The sequence below is a fragment of the Carcharhinus amblyrhynchos genome, chromosome 22 (genome assembly GCF_965287045.1).
Source record: "Carcharhinus amblyrhynchos chromosome 22, sCarAmb.v2.hapA, whole genome shotgun sequence".
NCBI lineage: Eukaryota > Metazoa > Chordata > Chondrichthyes > Carcharhiniformes > Carcharhinidae > Carcharhinus > Carcharhinus amblyrhynchos.
Genome location: NC_137345.1, coordinates 983683 through 996985, shown reverse-complemented (window position 1 = coordinate 996985; position 13303 = coordinate 983683). Strand labels below are relative to the sequence as shown.

Below are 13303 nucleotides of genomic sequence, written 5' to 3'. Positions count from 1 at the left end.
TTTGGTTTGATTTATTGTTGTCACATGTATTAACGTACACTGAAAACTATTGTTTCTTGCGTGCTATACAGACAAAACAAACCAAATATAGAGAAGGAAATGAGAGAGTGCAGAATGTAGTGTTACAGTTGCTGCTAGGATGTAGAGAAAGATCAACTTAATGCAAGGTAAGATCATTCAAAAGTCTGACAGCAGCAGGGAAGAAGCTTTTGTATCTTTTTCCCGACAAGAAGGTGGAAGACAGAATGCCCGGAGTGCGTGGGGTCCTTAATTGTGCTGGCGGCTTTGCCGAGGCAGCAGGAAGTGTAGACAGGGTCAATGGATGGGAGGCTGGTTTGCGTGATGGATTGGCCAAAGATTATTTTAACCCCAGCCTTCAATATTGTGTTGAGATATAAATTTAATTCTGCTGTCAGGGAGTGTTCATGGCCAGAGTGTGTGAGGCAGCAGAGCATGGCGAATTCAGCCCAGCTTTAGGAGAAATGTTGAGAGACCGTCTGGTCTTCAGGACCAACGGCCTCACAATAGAAACTAAGCTGTTGGGCTGAGACTGAAATCTCTTTGGAAAAAGCCCAGGTGACTGAATTCACCGAGCAGGGTGTGAGTGAATTATAACAAACTGAACAGTTGGAGATGGGAAAGGGCTGCTGGAGGAGCAGCCTGAGTGTGGGAGCAGAGCTCGAATGGAGCAGTGGAGTAACGGGGGTGGAAGCTTGTTTTCGATGTGGGGGAGAGCACTTCCAAGAACCTTACTGGTGGAGAAATTACATGTTTCCATTACCAGAGGAAGGACCGTTTACAGACATAGTGCAGAATGGAGCAGGTACAGTGCAGAATGGAGCAGGTACAGTGAAGAATGGAGCGGGTGTGGTGTAGAATGAAGGGGGTACAGTGCAGAATGGAGCGGGTGTGGTGTAGAATGACCGCAAAATGACTCAGACCGATAAGATTCTGAAGGGTAAACGAGTGCACTGATGTAAATAAGTCTTTGTGGATATTGACAGTAACTAACTGTTAAGAGTCTTCATCCCGCTGCTAGGTGTGACTGAGATCTAACTTGGTGTACATAAGGTCCCCTGCTAACTTTGCACAGAGATCGTCCACTGTCAGAAGGGGGCACCTATCCGACTGCTCAGTTTTCAGGCACAGTAATGGCAGGGTGACATAATGGTTAGCACTGCTGTCTCACAGCGTCAGGGACCCAGGTTCAATTCCGGCCTCAGGTGACCAGCTGTATGACTGTCTGTGTGGAGTTTGCACATTTTCGCCATGTCTGTGTGGGTTTCCTCCCGGGGCTCCAGTTTCCTTCCACAGTCCAAAGATGTACAGGTTAGGTTGGATTGGCTATGCTAAATTGTCAAGGGGATTAGCAGGGTAACTACGTGGGGTCATGGAGATAGGGTCTGGGTAGGATTGTTGTCAGTGCAGGCTTGATGGGCTGATTGGCCTCCTTCTGTAGGGATACTGTGATTCTATCTTATATTAATAATCAGTATTGACACCACAACGAGTTTCCTTTATTACATCCACCTGTATCCACCATTCCTCCCACACCCCAAAGGTGTGCTGTTAGGCTGATTGGCAGGAATAAATTGTCCCTAAATCAGTTTTCCCTCAATCTGGATGGCCATAAAACATTAGACAGGGGTCATGGGTAGAGAGGTGGTGTTGAGATGGCAGCGTGGGCTCGTTGGGCCGAAGGGCCTGTTTCCCAGGCTGATTTTGTTCTTTGTTCGTTATTTATTCGTGGGGTGTTAGAGGGAGTAGAATCCAGGTTGTGTTATACAGGCAAGGAGGGAACAAGATGCAGAGGGAAAATAACTGGGGGCAATTCTCCCAGCGCAATGGGCTGGGAGACATCAGCAGAGGCTGTTTTGAGCGCACCTCACTGGGCACCACAGTCTCTGCGCGACTCTGACTCCAAGTCTTTTGGAGTCGTCAGCTAATTTAAATATTGAAATTTGAATTTGAATGTCATTACCGCCTGGAAATGAAGTTTCTGGGTCCGTGAGCCTCTACCCCCCCTCTCCCTTCCCTCCCCACAATGCCCCAACCCCCCATCGCCAGGACTGGTTCACTCTAACAAGGTTTACTCCTGCTCCCCACTCACGGGAATAGGTGGCTGGACCCGCTCGAGGTAACAGAGGTCATGGAGCCCACCCCCCTCAGGAGGTCAGGGGCAAGTGGAGTGCCCCCGGGCAGTACCAACCTGGCACTATCAGCCTGACCCTGGCACTGCCCAAGAGGCAAACTTTTTTGGGAGAATTGCTCCCACTGTCTTTTAAAAAGCAAAAGTGAAAGAAATGGTTAAGTCACAACTGAGATACATCCCAAGTGAATCTGTGGCAATGATTAACATCGTAAGGAAGTATCTGCTCAGCGACAGAGAGTCTCAGTGTTTTCTCAAACCACTCATTGAGAACTTATTCAAAATATCTCAGAAATGTTGTCAGATTAACACTCACCTGGTAGCTCGAGTTAAGTGCTCCTCCGTATCCAAGTCCTGTAATAACATTCTTCACTAAAGTTGGACTTCTGAAAGGAAAGATATCTTTCAGCAAAAGCAACAAATGAAATTAGATTAGCGCTCGGCGATCTGCAGCGGCCAACCACCTCCCCCTCGGACATCATCCCACCCCCTCTGCCAATCGCTCCCTATGCTGATCCCCCCAAACTCACCCACCACCCATCACTGACCCCTGTCTGCAGGGTTCATCCCCTGCCAATCACTACTTTGTGCACCGACACCGACAACCCCCTCCTGCCATTCACCCCACTACAGAGCTCCCCCCCAGTCTCCCTCCATCATTACCCCACTCAGGACCCCCCCTCCACTCAGGCCCTATCCTCTTGGCACTTCCCTGGTGCCAGCCTGGCAGTGCCCACCTGCTGGCACTGCCCCGAGGCGCTGTCCTGTTACGTCCATGGCCACTCAGGGGATTAATGGCCTCCGTTCCCCAGGCAAGGCCACCATGTCTGGTTTCTGTCGGTGGAGACGGGCAGGACCTTGACCGGCGAGATGTGAAGCTCAGTGAGCCCGGCCAATAGAAGTGTGTCATTAATATTTATTTTCATTAATATTAATTTTTTTTCTCTGGGGTGTAGGAGGCTGAGAGGTGATCATATAGAGGTCTATAAAATAATGAGGGGCACAGATCAGCTAGACAGTCAATAGCTTTTCCCAATGGTACGGGAGTCTAAAACTAGAGGGCATAGGTTTAAGGTGAGAGGGGAGAGATACAAAAGTGTCTGGGGGCAATTTACACACAGAGGGTGGTGAGTGTCTGGAACAAGCTCTCAGAGGTAGTAGTAGAGGTGGGTACAGTTTTGTCTTTTAAAAAGCGTTTAGACAGTTACATGGGTACGATGGGTGTAGAGGGATATGGGCCAAATGTGGGCAATTGGGACTAGCTTAGGGGTTTTAAAAAAGGGTGGCATGGACAAGTTGGGCCGAAGGGCCTGTTTTCATGCTGTAAATCTCTATGACTCTATGATTTAAATCAGTTTTATACCCTTTCCGGGCACAAAGCTGATTCCACTGGCAAAACAGGGCTGGTAGATCAGGTGGAGGTGAGAAACCAGGCACGTTTCTCCTGCCCGACCTCACCACCTCGCCGTGCCGGAACCCAGGTGGGATGTAGTCATAAAATTACGTCCAAGGTGTGTCATCATACAGAATCAGAGAGAAATCTCTCATTCTTCCAAACACTCAAAATTACCCCCGAGAAATGCAGAGCTGGGCCGCACATCTGACACAGGAATGTGGAGAACATTTTTAACTTGTTATAGGATAAAACAGGACAGGGGATTGATGTGTACCTTTCACTGCCAATCCGTTCACCCCGACTGGGAGACCAATGTGTTCCAACTGTGATTTTGGGTTACGAGCCTCAAAGTGAAACCTTACTTTTCCATCTCTCTGCCCCAATGCTGAAGATCCGATGGTTCCCCCCTGAGCGTTGGTCCTGAGCATATTCTATTCTAACCTGACCTTGGTCTATCTCCCTGGGTAGATCAACACAACCAATCCACTGTCTTCCCTCGCATGCTGGGATAGGGAAGTTAGCGGGAATGAGCGCTGTATTCAGGAATGTCAAATACTGCTGGTGAGGATAAGCGCCAGGATGTTAGATCCAAACTTTACCCTGTCATCTTTGGTGGTCTTCGCTTTTGGTATTCTACTTCATCCACTGTCCAAACTGCCCCCTTCACATTCTCCACCCGCACAAAACACTTGTGAAGACTGAGGTTGTGACGAACGGCGTTCTGTAAGGTACAGGGGACAAGGGCAGGCGTAGGCGTGAGAGATTTACCCAGAGTCACAGAAAGCACATTCACATTCCAGAGAAATGATCTCCGTAAATATCACACAATCAGAGAGATGGCAGTGGGCCATTCAGCCCATTCATCCTCTCCTATGGGAACCGCAACGCTATTCCTCACTGTGATAGAATCCAGTTGATCCCTCACACCTGATGTGCCAGTCTAAGCAAATCCAGATGTTGAACACATTTCCATGCAATGAAACTGGGGGGAAAATAAAACCCTGTGACAGTGCGGCACTCCCTCAGCACCGACCCTCTGACAGTGCGGCACTCCCTCAGCACTGACCCTCTGACAGTGCGGCACTCCCTCAGCACTGACCCTCTGACAGTGCAGCACTCCCTCAGCACCGACCCTCTGACAGTGTGGCACTCCCTCAGTACTGACCCTCTGACGGTGCGGCACTCCCTCAGCACCGACCCTCTGACAGTGCGGCACTCCCTCAGCACCGACCCTCTGACAGTGCGGCACTCCCTCAGTACTGACCCTCTGACAGTGCGGCACTCCCTCAGCACCGACCCTCTGACAGTGCGGCACTCCCTCAGTACTGACCCTCTGACGGTGCGGCACTCCCTCAGCACTGACCCTCTGACAGTGCGGCACTCCCTCAGCACTGACCCTCTGACAGTGCAGCACTCCCTCAGTACTGACCCTTCAAACAAACATTTCAAATTCCCTTCCATTTTAAGAACGGTTTTGAATTGTACAGGTGATGCTTGAACATGTCCTAACCCTCTGCGTCAAACATATTTCTCAGCTCCCTGCCTCCTGCCTTGGTGACAAGGTAGCCCAGACTCAGCTGACTCTGTACTCAGGTTGTAACGATAAATTGGACGGTCAGTCAAGGCTGAAAGTGCAGTAACATGAAAGTAGAAAACAGAATGCAGTTAATTTTTGTAATTCGCAGTTTGGCTTCATTGGTCAGTTCGACATTTATTGTTCATCTCCTTCCCCTGATTGTCAGGCTCCTCCCAATGGAGGCAAAGTGCCAAGTAAACCGGTTTGGGACTGGAGTTACACACCCACTGGGGAAGGATGGCAGAGTCTGCTTTCCTCAGGGTGTCCCGTGAACTGAAATGGTTTCGATGACAACGTCATTATCACGATTACTAATGTCAACATTTTAGAAAAGATTTTCCTTCAAACAGAATTCAAACCTCAAACTGCTTGGGCAAGAACTTTAATTCGGCCGGATTATTTATCCAGGTCTCTCCGAATCCAGTAAAACCAACTCAGAGAATGGTTACAGCACATGAGGGGACTACTCAGCCCATTGTGCCTGTCCTGGCTCTCTGGAAGAACAACTCACTTTTACAGACGCACCATAGAAAGCATTCTTTCTGGTTCAATCACAACCTGGCATGGGCTCCTGCTCTGCCCAAGACCACAAGGAACTACAAAACGTTGTGAATGTAGCCCAATCCATCACACAAATCAACCTCCCGTCCACTGACTCTGTCTACACTTCCAGCTGCCCCAGCAAAGCAGCCGGCATAATCAAGGGAGCCACACACCCCGGACATTCTCTCTTCCACCTTCTTCCGTCGGGGAAAAGATACAAAAGTCTGAGGTCACGTTCCGACCGACTCAAGAACAGCTTCTTTCCTGCTGCTGTCAGGCTTTTAAATGGACCTACCTCACATTAAGTTGATCTTTCTCTACACACTAGCTATGACTGTAACACTATATTCTGCACTCTCTCCTTTCCTTCTCTATGAACGGTATGCAAGATAATGGTTAGAATATGAGTCTTCACAGGTACAGACAGTACAGGTGGAGAGAGCGATAATCGCAGGTTATCAACCGTTATCGTTCAGTTGTGTCTGTGTCTATGTGTACAGTGTTCAGTTGTGTCTGTGTCTATGTGTACAGTGTTCAGTTGTGTCTGTGTCTATGTGTGCAGTGTTCAGTTGTGTCTGTGTCGATGTGTGCCCTGTTTGTGAACCCAACTCTTCACTCACCTGATGAAGGAGCAGTGCTCCGAAAGCTCGTGATTCCACATAAACCTGTTGGACATTGGTGTTGTGAGACTTCTTACTGTGCCCACCCCAGTCTAACACTGGCATCTCCACATCAGAAGTAAAACAAGTGCAATGGGAAAAGTGGAAGCAGCCCGGAAATTTACTCGGGCAAGTGAGAAACAATACAACATCCACCAGCCAGTGATGAGGGAACTGGAGTTAGAGCAGGAAGATATGAATAAAGGATAAAAAGGGTTGGAAGAAAAATCACAAGCAGAACTCAGCAATAAAGGTCACAACATGGAACGGAGAAGGGGCAATGATGTCCCATTGTAATAAATACTTTCAGTTTGTGATCAGTGAGAGATCTGCTTGTCTCAGGGTAAGACACAACTCTCTGTAAAGACAAACTGACACAAACTCATTGAGACACAAAGGTCGGAATTTTCCCATCCCGCCCACCACCGGGATTGTAAGGGGTGAAGGGGTGGACCGTGTAAAGGTTCCCTGATCTCAGATGGGAATTTCCAGCTTTGAGGCAAGCATGGTCAGAAAATCCCACCTAAATACTCACACTCGCAAATTCACACATTCTCACACACACACACACACACACTCACACACACACACACACACACACACACACACACACTGAATCATACACACTCACATACACTCACAAACACAAACACACACACACACACACACACTCATTCTCTCACACACACACTCACACAAACACACACTGAATCATACACACTCACATACACACACTCACACACACACACTCATTCTCTCACACACACTCACACACACACACAAACTCACACACTCATTCTCTCACACACACACTCACACACACACAGACAAACTCACACACTGAATCATACACACTCACATACACTCACAAACACACACTCACACACACACACAAACTCACACACTCATTCTCTCACACACACACTCACACACACACAGACAAACTCACACACTGAATCATACACACTCACATACACTCACAAACACACACTCACACACACGCACTCATTCTCTCTCTCTCTCACACACACACACACACACACACACTCATTCTCTCACACACACACTCACACACACACACTCATTCTCTCTCTCTCACACACACACACACACACTCATTCTCTCACACACACACTCACACAAACTCACACACTGAATCATACACACTCACATACACTCACAAACACAGACACACACTCACACACACATACACACACACACAAGCTCACACACTGAATCAAACACACAGACACACACTCTCACATACACTCACAAACACTCACAAATTCACACACACACACTCACACACACACTCATTCTCTCACACACACACTCACACATACACACACACACAAACTCACGCACTGAATCATACACACAGACACACACTCTCACATACACTCACAAACACACACACACACTCACACAAACTCACACACAAACAACATATACACACACACTCATACACACACAAATGCCCACACACACTCACACACACAAACAAATAAACATACACCCACTCTCTCTCACACACATACACACACAGAATTAACTCACATACACACCATGCACACACATATACACACCCGTGTGCGCACACACCCTCACACTCACGTGCACACAAAAGCAGATGCATTGGTGTAAATTTTTTATTTGAATTTTGCGTGTCCTTCAATAAGCCTCAGGAATAATTAGCGTGCTGAAAACCAGTCACATTTTGAACAAATACTTTAAAAGCTTATCTGGAGTGCCATCAATAAAATTAAATAGGAGACAATGAAGGCAGGTTGACAGGGAGGTGCGATTGGGCTGAAAACGTTGTTAAGAAAGGAGCAGCGCAACTGAATGGAAGCCAGATTTTTCAAAGTCAGTAAAACTGGGTATCCATTCACACCTCGTTATCCCAGATCATAACACAAATCATTTCTTTAACCCAAGCTCGTCAATGCTGCCTTTACAATTTCATGTAGATTTTTTCATGTTTTGGATTCTGTGTGAGGTAATTTACTTTGCTGAGATTACATTTACCGGCACATCTCACCACAAGAGAAAAAAATCCAACAAGAATATTTCCACAAATCGAAGCTGCAATTGTGTAAAGGCCAGTCAGCAAGGAAGTAGATTTAATTTATGATACATGAAGCCTTTTGAGAAGACTGACAAGTAACTAGCGAGGGAACAAAGAACTGTCGGTCTGCGTCAGTGCCTCTGAGTCAGGAGATCATCGAGTTTGCATTTCACTCCAGTGTCTGGGCCCACAACCCACACTGACACTGCCAGTGCTGAGGGAGTGCTGCACTGTCAGAGGGTCAGTACTGAGGGAGTGCCGCACTGTCAGAGGGTCAGTGCTGAGGGAGTGCCGCACTGTCAGAGGGTCAGTGCTGAGGGAGTGCCGCACTGTCAGAGGGTCAGTGCTGAGGGAGTGCCGCACTGTCAGAGGGTCAGTGCTGAGGGAGTGCCGCACTGTCAGAGAGTCAGAACTGAGGGAGTCCATTAACATTCAGAATTGTTGTCATGTTTCTGAAATCTCGGAGAGTCCGGCAGCTCCCTCACTGGGTGATCTTGATGGATTCAGAATGTGTGCACTTCCCCACCAGTCTCCGGATCCAGCAGTCTGCTGGAGGAACCCCCATGATTGGGTCCTCCATCCACTGATAATTTACTCACTCCTCCCTCTGTCCACCCCCTCCTCGCCAACCATAAAGACCCCAATCCCCCAGCAGGAGGCCCCCAATCCCACTCCTACCCCCAGGGTCACTCCTCCCTCCTGTCAGGCCCCCCACCCCAACAGCACCCTCCTACATCAGTGTCAGCATCGCATCGTCCAGCAAGCTTCACTAACCGGCTCCTTACCAGACTGGAAGCTGTACAGAGACAGACAGAGACAGGGAGGGGCAGAAACCTTGTGGGTGGGGAACCTATCTGAGTTGTCAAATGCACCTTGTCGCTCTCCAGTCTGGTGGGGGGTGAATCCCACCTTGCGGATTGCCCACACCCAGTGACTTGAATCAGTAAAAATAAGTCCACTGTCTTTCCATTTCTCTCTTTGTCTGTGCACTGCTCTCTCTCTCTCTCTCTTGCTCTCTCTCTGTCTCCCCCTCTGTCTGCATGTCTTTCTTTCTCCGTGTCTGTGACACTCTTTATCTCTTCCTCCCTCTCTCTCTCTGTGTTTCCAACACTCTCTCTATCTCTTCCACTCGGTCTCTCTCTCACCAACCCCCCCATCTCTTAGTTCACTTTGCCACCTAACTATATAATTATGAACACAGTAACACTGCCTCACATTAAGAACTGCTCTCCTCAACTTTGCAAATTAGAATGACCCCAATTTCAGATAAAGGGCTGTATTTATATTTGCATTTCCAATTTGTGATAGAAGATTTATTCATTCTGTTAAAACATTAACAGCAATTTGAAAGGTCAAACATCAAAGACAATACAAATAAAACATCTGCAACAAAAAAAATTAAAATGAATGCTTTGAGGAAATTGCTTGCAAAAGAATAAACCAGTTTCCATCCTCATAACTGGAAGCTTTACCTTTTCAGAAAACTGAATCCACGCTTTGATCATTTTAATTCAGATTTCTCTCAAAGCATTTGATTATTTTTCAATTCCTTCTCCTGTCAATACTTTATTCCTCAACTGACAAGATATTTCCTCCCCACCTTATACCGTCCCCCACCATTTAACTCCATCCCCAGTAAGGCAGTTTCCAATCCAAATGATCCTGTTACGGATTGGAAGAGAAGGGGGATTCAATGGGAAAGGAGATGCAGGAAATGAGGAAGCCCACACTAAATTAACAAATTAATCAACTGCTCCCCAATGTTCTCAATTCTAAATACACGATCTCGACACCCTGCTCTGAGGGATTAGTACAATGTGGAGAGTATTACTGAAATCAGTATCGCTGGGCTGGAAGGAGAAAGATCAGCCAGTCCCGAAAATACTTCTGTCCCCCAGCGAGAGTCAGCACCTTCAGGAACTGGATCCCAGTGAGAGTCAGCACCTTCAGGAACTGTATCCCAGTGAGAGTCAGCACCTTCAGGAACCGTATCCCAGTGAGAGTCAGCACCTTCAGGAACTGTATCCCAGTGAGAGTCAGCACCTTCAGGAACTGTATCCCAGTGAGAGTCAGCACCTTCAGGAACTGGATCCCAGTGAGAGTCAGCACCTTCAGGAGCCGTATCCCAGTGAGAGTGAGCATAGTGTCCTTGTTTAAGACAGCAGTCCATCTATCCCCTGTGCCAATGTAACACAGTAAGAAATCTCACAACACCAGGTTAAAGTCCAACAGGTTTATTTGGTAGTAAATGTTGTGAGACTTCTTACCATGTTTACCCCAGTCCAACACCAGCATCTCCAAACCAATGCAACACACCAGCTCATATATAAACTGCCTGTCATATAGATAATCAAAATCAATTCTAAAGCAGATGCAGTCGCTGAATTAAATGTTTGGCAAATAAACATTTGGCAAGCTGATAGCAAGGCTTGCTCTGCACAATATTTCCCAGATTATAACGGGGATTCAGAAAATACTTCTTTCCTTGTGCAATGCTTGGGGATATTGTGTTCTGGAATAGCGGTACATATAAATGAAAGTATATTTTATCTACAGCACTCTTCACAATCACTACACTTCCCAAAGCACTTTATGCCCAATGAAGTCACTTTTGTAATGTTGGAAATGCAGCAGCCGATTTGTACACAGCAAGATCCCACAGCAGCAATGTGATTATTCACCAGACAGTCTGTTTTAAGGGTATTAGTTGAAGGGTAAATATTGGCCAGGAGACAGGGAGAACTTCCTTCTACTTCAAAACGGCACCATGGAATCTCTCCCAGCAAACTGAGAAGACAGACATACCCTCTCCTGAAATTTCTTAACCTTTCCAGTTTGGAGCAGCACAGTGGCACAGTGGTTTGCACTGCTGCCTCACAGCGCCTGAAACCCAGATTCGATTCCCAGCTTGGGTCACAGTCTGTATGGAGTCTGCACATTCTCCCCATGTCTGCATGGGTTTCCTTCAGGTGCTCTGGTATCCACCCACAGTCCAAAGATGGATTGGCCATGCTAAATTGCCCCTTAGTGTCAGAGGGAATCAGCAGGGTAAATGAATGGGGTTACGGGGATAGGCCCTGGGTGGGGCTGTTGTCGGTACAGGCTCGACAGGCTGAATGGCCTCCTCCTGCATTGCAGGGATTCTATGATTCTATGAAAGACAGCTCCTCCGACAGTGCAGCACTCCCCCACTGCAGCACTTGAGTCTCAGCCTTGACCTTTGTACTGAAGCCCTGGAGTAGGACTTGAACCGTGAACCTTGTAACTTTGAAATGCGATTACTACCCACTGTGTCACAACGGAGGCGTATTGCCTTAAAATAAGGGAGTTTGTTGGCTTTTTTTAAAATGCTGCTTGGATCCAGATAATATCAGTGAGCAAGCATTGCAAATTCTTCAAGTTCCTTTCTGAAGACACATTTCCACTCCACCTCTGGGCTCTGTGGGATTGGGTCAGTTTAATTGTGGTTTCGATGTGGTAAGTGTGAATTTTTAATGAAGTCCCAATGACAGTCTCTTCAGTTATTTCAAAAATAAAGCCCTCATGTTCTGTCCCTGACACAGCTGAACTGGCTTCAAATGTCACAGCCTCCCGTGTTAAAGACAGACAAAAAAAATCCCAGTGCAAAACCGAGATAAATAGACCTCTCAATGCTTTGCTCATAATCACATTAAAACACTTGTTTATGTGACTGTGTGACTGACACTCACCTGCTTCTGACTGAACGAACCACACCAAATCTCCCAAGGACATTTAATCACATGGTGATGAGCTTAAATTAACTTGTTTCTGATAGTCAGAACATCAATTATGCACTAACCGTTCAGGTCACGCAGAGCTGGAAACTCTGTGTATGTTTTTCCCCTTGTTTGGTTTAGTTACTGAATTTACAGATGATATATTTCATTCTTTCTCTTGCTTTTAAATTAAACATCAAATACTTAAAAAAAACAGATTCAATTTCCCTGCCCATCATGAGATCCAGTCTCTCCAGGTAGGAAATCCTCATGTATGCGAGCCCAGACACACACAAACATACGCATTAACACACATACACAGACATACAGACACACACACACACACACACACAGACATACACACACACAGACACACACACACACACACACACAGACATACACACACACAGACACACACACACACACACACAGACATACATACACATACAGATTCACATACACAGACACATGCACACACACAGACACACACACACAGACATACACACATATAGACGCACACACATAGACATACAGATTCAAACACACAGGTATACACACACAGACATACAGATTCACACACACACACTCAGATATACACACAAACACAAATCTTAATATGCACACACAAACACACACACAAACACAAACCTTAACATGCACATATGGACACACACACAGACAAACATAACCTTAACACACACACAGATGCACACACACACACACACATATAGATTCACACACAAACATACACACACACTCAAATATACACACACAGATAGACATACACTAACACACCGACATACGCACACAACAGACAAACACAAACATTAGGATACACACACAAACATATACACACAGACACACACACACAGACATACAGATTCACACACACACACTCAGACATACTCACACAGACAGACAAACATACACAAACATTAACACACACAGACACACACACACATACTTGCACCATATTATACATACTCATACACAACAACTCTTGGCCATGTAAGCATAAGCAAACAAACACATTGGCCAGAAATCTCCGGCTGTTCACGCTGGCGGGATTCTCCAGTTCTGCCACAGCGCACTCCTGCACGTGAACTTCCCACTGCTGCGGGGTGATGTTTTGTGGGAATTCCCATTGATCAGAGAATCCCACCGCTAGCAAACAA

At 46.7% G+C, this 13303-nt stretch overlaps 1 protein-coding gene across 3 annotated transcripts in view; it reads right to left on the bottom strand.

The window, feature by feature from the left end:
• foxp4 (forkhead box P4) overlaps nt 1-13303 on the bottom strand; it is a 339940-nt gene that overhangs the window by 11436 nt on the left and 315201 nt on the right. For all 3 annotated transcript variants that reach the window (XM_080210242.1, XM_080210241.1, XM_080210243.1), the window contains exons 14-15: nt 4145-4266; nt 2466-2535 (exon numbers count right to left, since the gene is read on the bottom strand). In XM_080210242.1, the coding sequence (XP_080066368.1) occupies nt 2466-2535; nt 4145-4266 (192 nt within the window). The remainder of the gene's footprint in view (nt 1-2465; nt 2536-4144; nt 4267-13303) is intronic.